General features: G+C 36.3%; 2 protein-coding genes across 3 annotated transcripts in view; one reads left to right on the plus strand and one right to left on the minus strand.

Annotated features, from left to right (window-relative positions):
* The window catches only part of pitx1 (paired-like homeodomain 1), a 554,834-nt gene that overhangs the window by 455,563 nt on the left and 87,247 nt on the right, over positions 1 to 12,024 (minus strand). The gene's annotated exons all lie outside the window — the stretch shown is intronic.
* Positions 6,031 to 12,024, plus strand: part of LOC114660266 (pterin-4-alpha-carbinolamine dehydratase 2-like) — a 59,300-nt gene continuing 53,306 nt past the window's right edge. For both annotated transcript variants that reach the window (XR_007936186.1, XM_028812859.2), the window contains exon 1: positions 6,031 to 6,199. Coding sequence is in view for 1 of the 2 variants with exons in the window: in XM_028812859.2 (XP_028668692.1) it covers positions 6,098 to 6,199 (102 nt within the window). In the remaining variant the exon portion in view is untranslated. The remainder of the gene's footprint in view (positions 6,200 to 12,024) is intronic.

A 12,024-nucleotide genomic window follows, 5' to 3' on the forward strand; every position in this document is an offset into this window, starting at 1 on the left:
TCATCCATTGTCTGCAAAATGTAATTATTGCAGGACCTCTAAGGTTTTACATATCAGGACATAATAAAAAAAATCGTTTGGTCTTTATCTACTTTTAAATCATCCTCAGATGAACAACAGCAACACATGACGACATAATACACTTCAGTGCTTCCCAAACTCAGTCCTGGGGTACCACTTTGGCTGCAGGTTTTTGTTCCCATCAGTTTCTGTTTTTAATTGGACTCCTGGGCTAATTAAGTGAACTGTTATTTCCCAAGTTCTGTGTTTTGGGAACAGTATACAAATTAGAAAAAAGTTTGGTGTGTGTGTGTATATAATATATAATATATATATATATATATATATATAAAATAATAATAATACATTAAAATGTACCAAACAGTTATATGGGAATAATGTATTTTATTCTTTTTAACAATATTTTCATCTTGATTGTCATTCTATTTTCCAGGTGTTCTAATTGTTTAATTAATCCATTATTTACTAATTAGTGTGTCTCACGCTAAACTAGTTGCAGCCTTTGATTATTCAGTGTTTGAGCGTCTGCTCTGCTCATTTTTAATTGTCATTAATAAGATACAATGAAGGGGGAAAATGGCACAGAGGAAGAGCAAAATATAATGAAATCAACAAAAAAGAATTAAGCATTTACAGGTAAATCTATAATGACAGCAGAAATATTTCTAAATGTCTTATAAATGTAAAAATCATGCTGCTATGGTTTTCTGAATGTAGAATAAGAGAAAAAAAAACAGCTAATTAAATGAGCTCAGTGTTATTAGGTGTTGCCCCTGATTATGAATTGGGTTGGAACAAAAACCTGCAGCCACAGAGTTTGGGAAGCATTGCGCTGTTATTATTTATTTAACAAAAACTAAGCTAAAGGGCTGAAGCAGTGTTTGAAAAATTAAGTTCACCCATACTGCTTCCATAGGAATTAAGAGGGTAAGTAGCAGCCAGGTACTGCTAGTCAAATGCACTTGATTAATTGGTCATCAGCATGTGTGACCACCTCTATAAAATCAGAAGTCTTGGCAGTGTGCTGGTCAGGAGCATTCAGGTGTGTGTTAACGCAATCCTAAGGAGTAAAGACATCAGCAATGATCTTAGAGAAACAGTTGTTGCTGCCCATCAATCTGGGAAGGGTTATAAGGTCATTTCCAAAAAATTTGAAGTCCAAAAAAAGAAAGATTATTCTTCAGTGGAAAACATTCAAGACAGTTGCCAGGCTTCCTAGGAGTGGACATTCCACCAAATTCACCCCGAGAAATTGCAAAAAAAAAAAAAACCCCAAGGACTACATCTTAGACTACGTTCCTCAGTTAGTGCATGCTAAATCTTAACGTTCATGACAGTACGATTAGAAAAAGACTGAACAAGTATGGCTTGTTTGGAAGGTTTGCCAGGAGAAAGCATCTTCTCACTTAAAAGAACATGGCAGCAAAGTTACATCTGAACCAACTACAAGACTTCTAGAACAACGTCCTTTGGACAGATGAGCCCAAAGGGGAGATGTTTGGCAAGAATTAAACACAGCATGTCCGCACAAACACCTCATACTAACTGTCAAGCATGGTGGAGGAGGGGTGATGATTTGGGCTTGTTTTGCAACCACAGGACCTGAACACCTTGTAGTTATTGAGTCGACCATGAACTCTTCTGTATACCAAAATATTTTAAGAGTCAAATGTGAGGCTGTCTGTCTGACACCTAAAGCTTGGCCGAAATTGAGTCATGCGACAGGACCATGATCCAAAGCACACCAGTAAATCTACAACAGAAGGGCTGAAAAAGGAAATCAAGATGTTGCAATGGCCCAGTCAAAGTCCAGACCTCAGCCTAATTGAAATGCAGTGGTGGGACATTAAGAAGCCATGCATAAATGAATGCTCACACACCCCAAAGAAGTGATGCAACATTTTAAAGAGTGGGCCAAAATTCCTTCACAATGCTGTAAGAGACTGATAAAGTCATACAGAAAACAATTACTTCAAGTTATTGCTGCTAAATGTGTTTCTACAAGCTTTAGAATCCTGGGGTTTGCTTTTTTTTCACACGTGGCGTCTCCATTTTGGCTTCATTTATGTTAAATAAATAATGACATGGTGGCATCCATTGTGTGTTGTTTAACACCTGAGGTTCTATGTAAATAATTTTAGAAACTGGTAAGGACCAGATTTGTTATTATTATTATGACTATTATGTCCTGATACAGAAAACCATAGAACTGTAAGAAGGTGTACTTTCATTTTCACATGACTGTATTTAAAATTTCACATGCAAAAATTGGTACTTTAGATAGATAGATAGAACTTTATTTGTCCCAGGGAGAATTTTGCCTTTTACAGAAGCTTTTTAAATAAATGCACACACACACTCTTGGTGGCCACTGTTGTAGATCCACCTCTGTAGTACTGGTAGGAAGCCATTTTGCCTGTAATACCATACAGTTTCAGCAGAAGTTTTAGCCACATGTGCCGTGTATCTCTCATTTCACCTCATCTCAAAGGTGCTGTAATGGACTGGAACAGTGCAAGCCAATGGAGTAAACTGAAGTCACTGCCATGTTTGTGGAACAACCATGAGAATTTTTTTTTTTTTTGCTTTTTGACATGGCACATTATCCAGCTAGAAATATCTTTTTGAGAAAGAGTAACTTTTGACCATAAAATGGTGCTGTAATATTGAGAGGTGTAATCAATTCCAAAAAAACATTCCCTACACCATTATACTACCAGTCTGTAGTATGAAAATCCCTCTAAGGTGGGTTTCTGAGATAATGGAATTATGACATCAGGCACCAATGATTGCTCTTGCTTAAATCACATGTCTTGCTTATTATAATGTTTGGTTAAACAACTAGCCATATCTTGACCATATCTATATTCTTTGTCTTTAACTGAGTTGCAGCCACACAATTGGCTATTTGGAGCAACGGGGGATCTGTATGAATATTTAAGTACATCTAATATAGTGGCCAATTAATGCAAAGCACTCATTTTAAAAGTATCGTAATCATGGAAAGATTAAGAGATTCACAGTCCACAGCAGAGTATACATTGTATATATACACTCACTGAGTAAATTATGAGGACCACCAGTATGCTTGCTTATCCATGCAGTTACCGAATCAGTCAATCATGTGGCAGCAGTGCAATGCATACATTCATGCGGACAGATCAGGAGCTTCAGTTAATATTCACATCAAACATCAGAATGGGGAAAAAAAAGGGATCTCAGTGATTTCAACCATGGTATGATTGGTGCCAGAGGGGCTTGTCTGAGTATTTCTGTAACTGCTGATCTCCTGGGGTTTTTATGTGCAACAGTCTCTATAGTTTACTCAGAATGGTGTGATAAACAAAAGACTTCCAGCAAGCAGCAAATGCCTTGTTGATGAGAGAGATAAGAGGAGAATGGCCAGACTACTTCGAGGTGATAGAAAGGCCACGGTAGCTCAGTTAACCACTTTGTACAACTGTGGTGAGCAGAAATGTATCTCAGAATGCACATCATGTCAAACCTTGAGGCAGATGAGCTACAACAGCAGAAGACCATGTTGGGTTCCACTCCTGTTAATTGTGAACAGAAAGCTGAGGCTGCAGTGGGTACAGCTTGATCAAAAGTGGCCAGCTGAAGATGGGAAAATGTAGCCTGGTCTGACGAATCTTGATATCCACTAAGGCACACAGATGACAGAGTCAGAATTTGTCACCTGCAATGTTAATCCTTGCATGCAACCTGCCTTGTGTCTGCAGTTGGGGCTGGTGGTGTAATGGTGTGGGAAATATTTTCTTGGCATACTTTGGGCATTTTAATACCAATCAAACATCGCTTGAAAGCTACTATTGTTGCTGACCATGTACATCCCTTCATGGTAAGAATTTACCCATCTTCTAATGGCTACTTCCAGCATGATAATGCACTGTGTTGCAAAAGCAAAAATCGTCTCAGGCTGGTTTCATGAACGTGACAATGAGTACAGTGTTCCTCAGTGGCCTTCCTAGTCACCATAGCAGTCCAATAGAACACCTTTGGGATGTGATAGAACGGGAGATTTTCAGCATGAATGTGCCAGGCCCGGCCTTAGGTATAGGTGAAGTAGGCGACCGCCTAGGGCCCCGGTGTCCGGGGACCCCGGATCAACTCCTTGGTCTAATTTTCAAGCATTTCACAGAGCTTCCAGGGGGGCTCCACCCCCCTCAGGGGGCCCCTGGACCCCCCTTTCGCCTAGGGCCCCATAATACCTAATGTGGTATTATGGGGCCCTACCTGAATGTGCAGCTGACACATCTGCAGAAATTGTATTATGCAGTCATGTCAACATGGACTGGAATCTAAATGGAATGTTTCCAACATCTTGTGGAATCAGTGCCACAAATACCTTCTCATGTTTTGAGTGCAAAAGAAGGTCCTACTCAGTATTACTATAAGTATTAATATAATCCTAATATTTTGCTCAGTGAGTGTAGATATCAGATACTGTATACTGTATTTCTTTGGCTCAAAGCCACAGGTGTACTTGTATACTGTAAAAAACTATTTTGATTTTTATATGATTTTTACCATATGAATAAGAGCATTTTTTCTGGACCGGGTATTAGAAATACTGATTTCTCATGCAGAATTTGATAGACCCGGATATCGTTCAAAGAAGTCATTTGTAAGCTTTTCGGTAACAATAAAGATCCACATTATAAAGAGAGAGGAGAGGTTGGGAGCATGCGCTGATAGCGCGTTGCCGCACCCACTACACAACAAACCACTTGGACTGGGACCGAGTGCAGTGTGTGACACCTCAGCACCACACTGAAACAGGTTTTTCAGGTGTTTTATTTATTTATTTTTTTTACTGTCCTATCAACCAATCCCCAAGTTTTCCATATAAAATGGTATACCTGTTATCAGGGCTGGATGAAGATTAACGTCATACCCAGGACGATCAAAAAATTGCAGGTGAAGGGCCCAACGGAATAGTCACTTCTGGCATTTACGTGATTCGAACCGGCAACCTTCTGATTGCCGGCGCAGATCCCTAGCCTCAAAGTCACAATAATTAAAAATATTTTTCATCATTCATAGAGATGCAGAAAAAGTGCGCACAAGAAGTAACAAAAACTAAAAAAGTTGCATGTAAGTCAATGAATATATGTTGTTTACTTTCCATATCTGTTTAAAAAAACTAGATTGACATAATATTTTAATGTTAGATTGATTTGGTGTATTTAACAGAGGCTCCAGATGAATGCATTCAGAACCTTTAGTCTGGGCACTGTCTGCCTGGATTCTGCATATCAAATTATCTTTATTATCCATGAATCCGAAACTGATGAGACTGATTTTATCAGGATGGCTTTGACTGGCGTTTTACAGCCGGATTATCTTCTTGATACTTTATTTATCCGGACTTGGGGCCGGCGCCAGGTTGGGCTGCTTTCTCCCCTTGGTGACTACATTCTTTATTATCTATGAATGGGAAAAACAATAGTTTATGTACATTTCAGTTTAAAAACAATAAAATAATCGGAAAGGGAGAGGAACTGTATTGTAAAAAAGAGAAAATGCTCAATTACACGCAACATTTTAACAGTTATTGCTGAACTTCTCATTGTCACTACACAGCCTTATTGCTGATGGTGTAAGTGATCAGACTCTCACTGGTCGTATAGCGATTCGCCAAGCCAGGTGGTTCTGTGGTTCACAGACCCCCAGGTTATGTTTATTGTGAATGATTGGGCCATAAGTTAGACTGTCTACTGTTGACTCCGCTTAGCCGCCGATTCTGCTGGGCTATAGCCTTCAGCTACCTTCGAATTAAGCGTGTCCATTAAATGTGTGGATGGAAGGATGTAAATGAATAAATGATGTACGAACAAACGATTGAATGTAAATACTGAAATCGTGATGTCAATGCGCCAGTAATAATGGTACTGTTCTACAGAAAATACAGATCCGTCAATCTTTTGTTAATAATAATACTCAAGAAACATTTGCATAAATTCATTCCTCATCCGGCCGTGAAATCGAAGTGATTTTTGAGCAGGCGTTTGGACAGCCACCTGCAAGGGTCAGGGTCCTCTAGCGCTCGTAAACTATGCTGTACCTGTTGGTCGCGCCGAAGATCGTAACTAGCGGTTTGTGCTCATCTTTTTTAAAGCACTGCGGGGCACACGCTACAAGATATTCTTCTAAAATGGTAAGTTGCATTGTAATGAATTCGCGTTCTTATATACCCATTCTGACCTCGGTTCGCTTTTGCACCATAAGTGGGCGGTGTCTTATCATTATGCAGAACTTCATAATTATGTTAATTTTATTTTACTTGTTTTATTTTGAAGTTCACTTCATGTGTGCTTTGTCGTAATTCCTAGAGCAGGAAACATGTTTGAGTTACGATACGCCTTCTCCTCGCCTAAGGGTCACTGTGCTCGGTGTCAGACCTGGAGGAGAACTGTGATTCAATGGCAAGTTCAATAGAAGGGAAGATGAGCTAATCTGTCAAAGTTGACAGGCACTCCAGCCGATGTTTAAAACGAGAAACTGTTACTTTCATGCGACTATAATGTGATTAGTTTGTTCCTTTTGTAGAGCTGACTTGTGCGCTTTATTTTGTTCATCACGTTGTGCAGATTGCGACGGTCATGGTATAAATATTAAGCGATTAAAGTTTCCTTCTTGGCTTCGCAATTTATTATTTCATTTGAGGAAATTTTGAAGATGAAGAGCGAGGCTGACCTCAAGTGAGCCAGTCTTATTTTTATAGCGCCCTTTTGGCTTACATGAGTACAGTTTGCAGAAATAAATGTTTTCGACAGTTAAAGAACGTAAATTTTAACAAAAACACATATTGGGTCTTCCCTGGTATTTGATCTTGTGATCTTGTAGAATCCAGTTTAACATTATAGGCATTAGGAAACATGCTACACAAACATATAATAGTCTTAATTGTGTCTTTTAGTTCTGCATTTAATACAACCATACCTCTCCACCGCAAACATCTCGACATGAATCTCTGGCCATCTGACGTTATGCCTAGCTGACCGTGAAGATGGCCGAATATTGGTCAGGGCACAGGGTCCGCTCATGGCTGTGATGTGTCTCCCTCCACTCATTTTATCACTCTGCACCAATGACTGCACTTCCAGTAAGACATCTGTTAAACTGCTGAAGTTTGCTGATGACACCATCCTAATTAACTTCATCACAGACAGAGATTAGGTAAGTGCCACATAGGAGGGAGGTGGATGGGCCGGATTTTCTTTTCTTTTTTTTTTAAATTTTATTGATTTTTTTTTTTAAATCACACAACATTCCATACAAATAGATCAATTTTTACAAAAATAGGATCGAAAACAAATCAACCTCCACCCCTCAGACGGATTTTCTGGGAGATAGGAAATGCACTCACAAATAAAAGTGTTTATAGTTTCCATTTTCATGATTTGTTTTCATAATCTATTTTTGTTTCAGTTATAATGTAATTAATTTACAGTACAATGAAAAAAGCATTTGATGCCAGCCTGGTTGGGGCAGAATGTTTTTATTATGCAAAATGACTTATGACAGTGATACTATAAAAATGGGAATTATTAAATGACTACAAGTGTGCCCCTTATTAATTTATTTTGGTTTTCCCTTCTGCTCTAAGCTATATGTGCAGTAAACATTTATAAGAATAAAACTGTAAGGATTACAAATTGGATTGAGAAATTGTGTTGTTCTGTCTATAACTGTAAATTATAGTAAATTAAATTGAAAAAGGAAATTAAATTAAATTGAAAGTAAATTGAGGTAAAGGTTTGTTTTCCGAACGAATGGCAAATCATTACATTTAGGAAGTCTTTTTTCTTTTCACTTTTTGATGGAATTTTTTTAGTTTTTCTGACAGTTAACAGGGGAAAATATTTGTTTGTGACAGTCTGTAGTGTATGTAGGGTTTAATATCATCCTGGTATTGACACTAATTTTTCATCCCTTAACTGCATTCATCAAATGTAATCCAGACAAGAGAACTATGTGAATTAACATTTACCTGTGTGACTAAAGCATTTTAAGCTGTGTCTGTATTAACAAATACGTAAATTCTATAGTTTGTATGGTTGCTATCTTAAAGTACCACCCTGTTTCAAAGCAGATGGTTTGTACATATCAAGTGTGCACAGTAAAATTAAATGATTTGTTCAGTATTAACAAATGCAGAGGAGTGCAACAATGTGACCCTGCAGCTCAGTGGCCCTCTATCCATCTTTTAGCTAATTTCTACAGGAACCAGATAAAAAAAGTGTGTTCTCATTGCAAATTAATGTATCCAACATTTAGAATTTATAAACTACTTTGTCAAGGGTAAGCAAATTGCTTTCCTTTTTCTTATCACACAGTTGAAACAAATAGCAAGAAAGTTATTGTTATATCCAAGCTAGTATGATACTTATAGTTTTGTATGATCTGAAAACACTCATAAGAACAGGTCATGTTCACGTTAGAAAGTGGAAAGTGTTATTAAAAAGGAGAGCATGGAAATATGCAACATATGTTTACACATCTGGCCAAAGCATACGTTTTTCTTTGTCACTGTTTCTGATATTTTTATTCTCACCACTTAGTGTGAATATCTTGATGTTTTCAGGGATTTATCCTGGATACCTAAGAATTGAAATTTGTAGCATATTAGTTTGCCCAATCTTCTTATTTTACAGGTAGGATGATATATTGCTCACCTAACAAGCAGAAGTAAGTTGTTGTAGTGCCTGTAAACTATTAATGTGTACTTAACTGCACATTTCCCTTAAGGTATTGTGAAAGTGCAGAAGCTAACGAGAGCCTTTTAAATATAGTTATATTCAAAACAGTTGTAAATGTTCTCAAACTGGAGACATTTTTCTTCAAAATAAATTCTATAGCAATTGTTTATCATTCAAGGTATATAACTTTTGGTGCAGTATGTGAAAAGGAATCATGAATTGAATTGTATGCCTGTAAAAATACATAATTGTTTGGGAAAAGGTATGGATTTATTATACTGTACAAATTATTTGAAAAATATTGGTACTGTACAGTGTCATTGCTATTGATCTTTTTTTGAGGCCAGGAAATTATACTTTTATCAAAAACCACAAAAGTTTATCTTTTTTTTCACATACTGATTTCTATCTTTTGTTCATTCTTTATTTTATGTTGTGCTTTCATTGTGTCAGATGTTGAGAAATAAAAGAGGCATCTAATGTTTTTCAAAGAAAAGTGATATAAAGCTAAACTTAGCAAGTGATGCAACAGTCAGTGTTGTATTCGGGAGCAACATATTGAGAGTTTGGGAATTCATTTAAAGCATTCCTACTAACTTTATCTTTGTGAGACTGTGCTGCTGCTAACACATCTCCTATAATATCATACATTCTGTCTAACCAATGCTGTACTTCTAATTGAAAGGAGCACCATGATTTGAACCATAAGAGTGTTAGGTTATTGTAGAAATTTTGAAATACAGACACTTCATTTTATTTTGAAATCAGCGTTGCATAAAGAACAGATGTGTTTATCACTAGCCACAGATATAGGTGACCATCTAGTCTGAAGTTTGATTTTTACTTTCCAAACTGCAGATCTGTTGCATTCATAGGATGAATGCAGAGAATCTGTTTCCTTAGGTATAGGATTTTTTTTATTTTATTACCTAGTAATTTATCCTGTAATCCTTGCTGTCAGGTGGTCAAAGCCAACATGGTTAACACTTATGTCTTATTGTTTTCAATTGGTTACATAATTGCATCCTAAAAGCACGTCTACTTATTTATGATCGTGCATTATTATTGGATAAAATTAGCAATAATAATGCCTGATTTTTTTGTGTTTTGTTTTCAAGAGCTCTCTAATTTCCTAGCTTTATTAATTAAATAAAATATATTATTCAATCGAATTTAGATTTCAAAGATCGTGGGCTAGGTGGCTCTGGACAGGCCTCCATCATGTAATGGAACAACATTCAAATTAGGTTCAGATAAACTGAACAGAAGCAGAAGATAATGCTTTTAAGGACCTGAGCCTTCTTACATGTGTGTACTGCTTCCAGGGCTGGTGGAAAAACGTTTCTTTATTGATGTTAAAACTATCCCATATCACTCTGGTGCCACTGCCCCAGAAGCAACTGCTTCAGTAAATATTAAATCATCCCCAAAAGTGCATTGCTTGCTTAGTTTGTATTCTGAACATAAAACTTGTCAAAGATTGTAACTTTTTTTTAACCTTATTCTTGAGAAGAGAATGATGTTCATAGGTAAGAGAAAATCATTGCATTGGTCACTTTTCTCCCCCCCCAATCACTGACCACATAATTATGTCTGAAAATATATGGATGGGTGTTGGTACTGAAGATACAGGATTTGTTTTTATATATTTGCAAACATTTCTAAAATCCTATTTTCACTTTGTCATTCTAATGTGTTGAGAGTTGCTTCATGTGAAAAAAGTGAAAGGGTCTGAATACTTTCTGAATCTACTATTTGTACACAAAAGGCTGAGTAATGAATATGAGATGTTTAAAAATATTTAAGTATTATAAAGAAGATCAATTGTTATATGCCTAAGTTTATGTTTGATTTAAAACCTGGGGCCGTGGTTTACTTCTGTTACTGCAGTAAGTGCTGTTCTTGCCTGACACCTAGTGGAGATTGAGTTGAATGTATATATATATAGCAGGGAAAGAAATTAAAATACTGTAATTATTAAAAACACTATAACACTAAAGTTATACAGTTGCGCATTTAAGATCATTCATTTTTTTTTACTAGAAACCACTAACTTAAAGTTTCTCTATTTATTCTAGAAGAAACAATATTTTAAGCTATACTTTTTTTCCAGTGTTCTAACCATTTAGACAAATTCAAGGAAGCTTATTACTATCACTGAAAAAATAATTGCAATTTTTTTGCAAATATTCTGCATGCATGATGCAGCTAGTTGGATTAAATGTACCTACCTTTGTCTTGTGCTGACAAGTAGAATCCACAGTTGGCATTTGTGTAGCTGAAATGCAGTGGCAAATCATAAACATATTTAGGTTAAGTTAGGTTTAGGTTTATTTGTCATATATAGGTTAACACAGGGTCAACATACAATGAAATGTGTATGACGAGAAAAACAAGTCACTCTGCCTAGATCCAATAAAGCTAAAAATAATTAAAATTACAAGTTAAAAATAGACTAGCCACATAAAATAAAATGTGTACGTTTTTAAAGAAGTTATAGAGCAATATGAGTTGAATGAGCAGCAAGTACAAATGACAGTTATTGCACAGATAATGTTTTATAAGTACAGATGCATATTCCATAAAGTGCAGATGCATGTTCCAGTCAGTATTCAGAGTGTGTGCAGGTACAGTTTGTGTGTGAGTAGTGCAATGTAGTTGTAATGTAAGTGTATGTAAGTGTTCAGGTGTTGCTGTTGAGGAGTCGAATGGCCTGGTGGTAAAAACTGTTCTTAAGTCTTGACAGAGACAGTGTATTCATTTGGTTTTATAGTAGAAATTCAGTCTGGAACACCTAATCAGAATAATGTTTAACTTAATCCATACCACTTACTTTTTTTATTAGTTGAAATTGATTTCATGTGAGACTAAGAATATTCAGTTACAGTGCAGTACATAACACAAATGCATATTCTGACCTTCTGCTGGCTGAATCTATTTGGGATGAGGCCTTCTGTTTATACCCAAGCTGTCAACCAATAATTGATATTAGAATGTTTCATATATAAAATATTGATTGTGTACAAATGCATTTAAATTTGTGGGTCTACAGGGATGTGAGACACCTGTAAATCATTAACTTGATGTTTCTTTCAGTAAATTATTACACTTTTATATTCAGCAAAATGCATTGAAAACTGTTTAGTTCTCAAATACTGACAAGGGTTTCATATTAATCAAGAAAAAAGCATCCTTTGTTGCTCTGTATCCATCTTTTTAATTTTAAGAAGATTAGTCTTTTTTTCCTTTTGTTTGAAGGGTTTTGTTGCAGCCCATATAG

Source organism: Erpetoichthys calabaricus, chromosome 11 (assembly GCF_900747795.2).
Source record: "Erpetoichthys calabaricus chromosome 11, fErpCal1.3, whole genome shotgun sequence".
Lineage (NCBI taxonomy): Eukaryota > Metazoa > Chordata > Cladistia > Polypteriformes > Polypteridae > Erpetoichthys > Erpetoichthys calabaricus.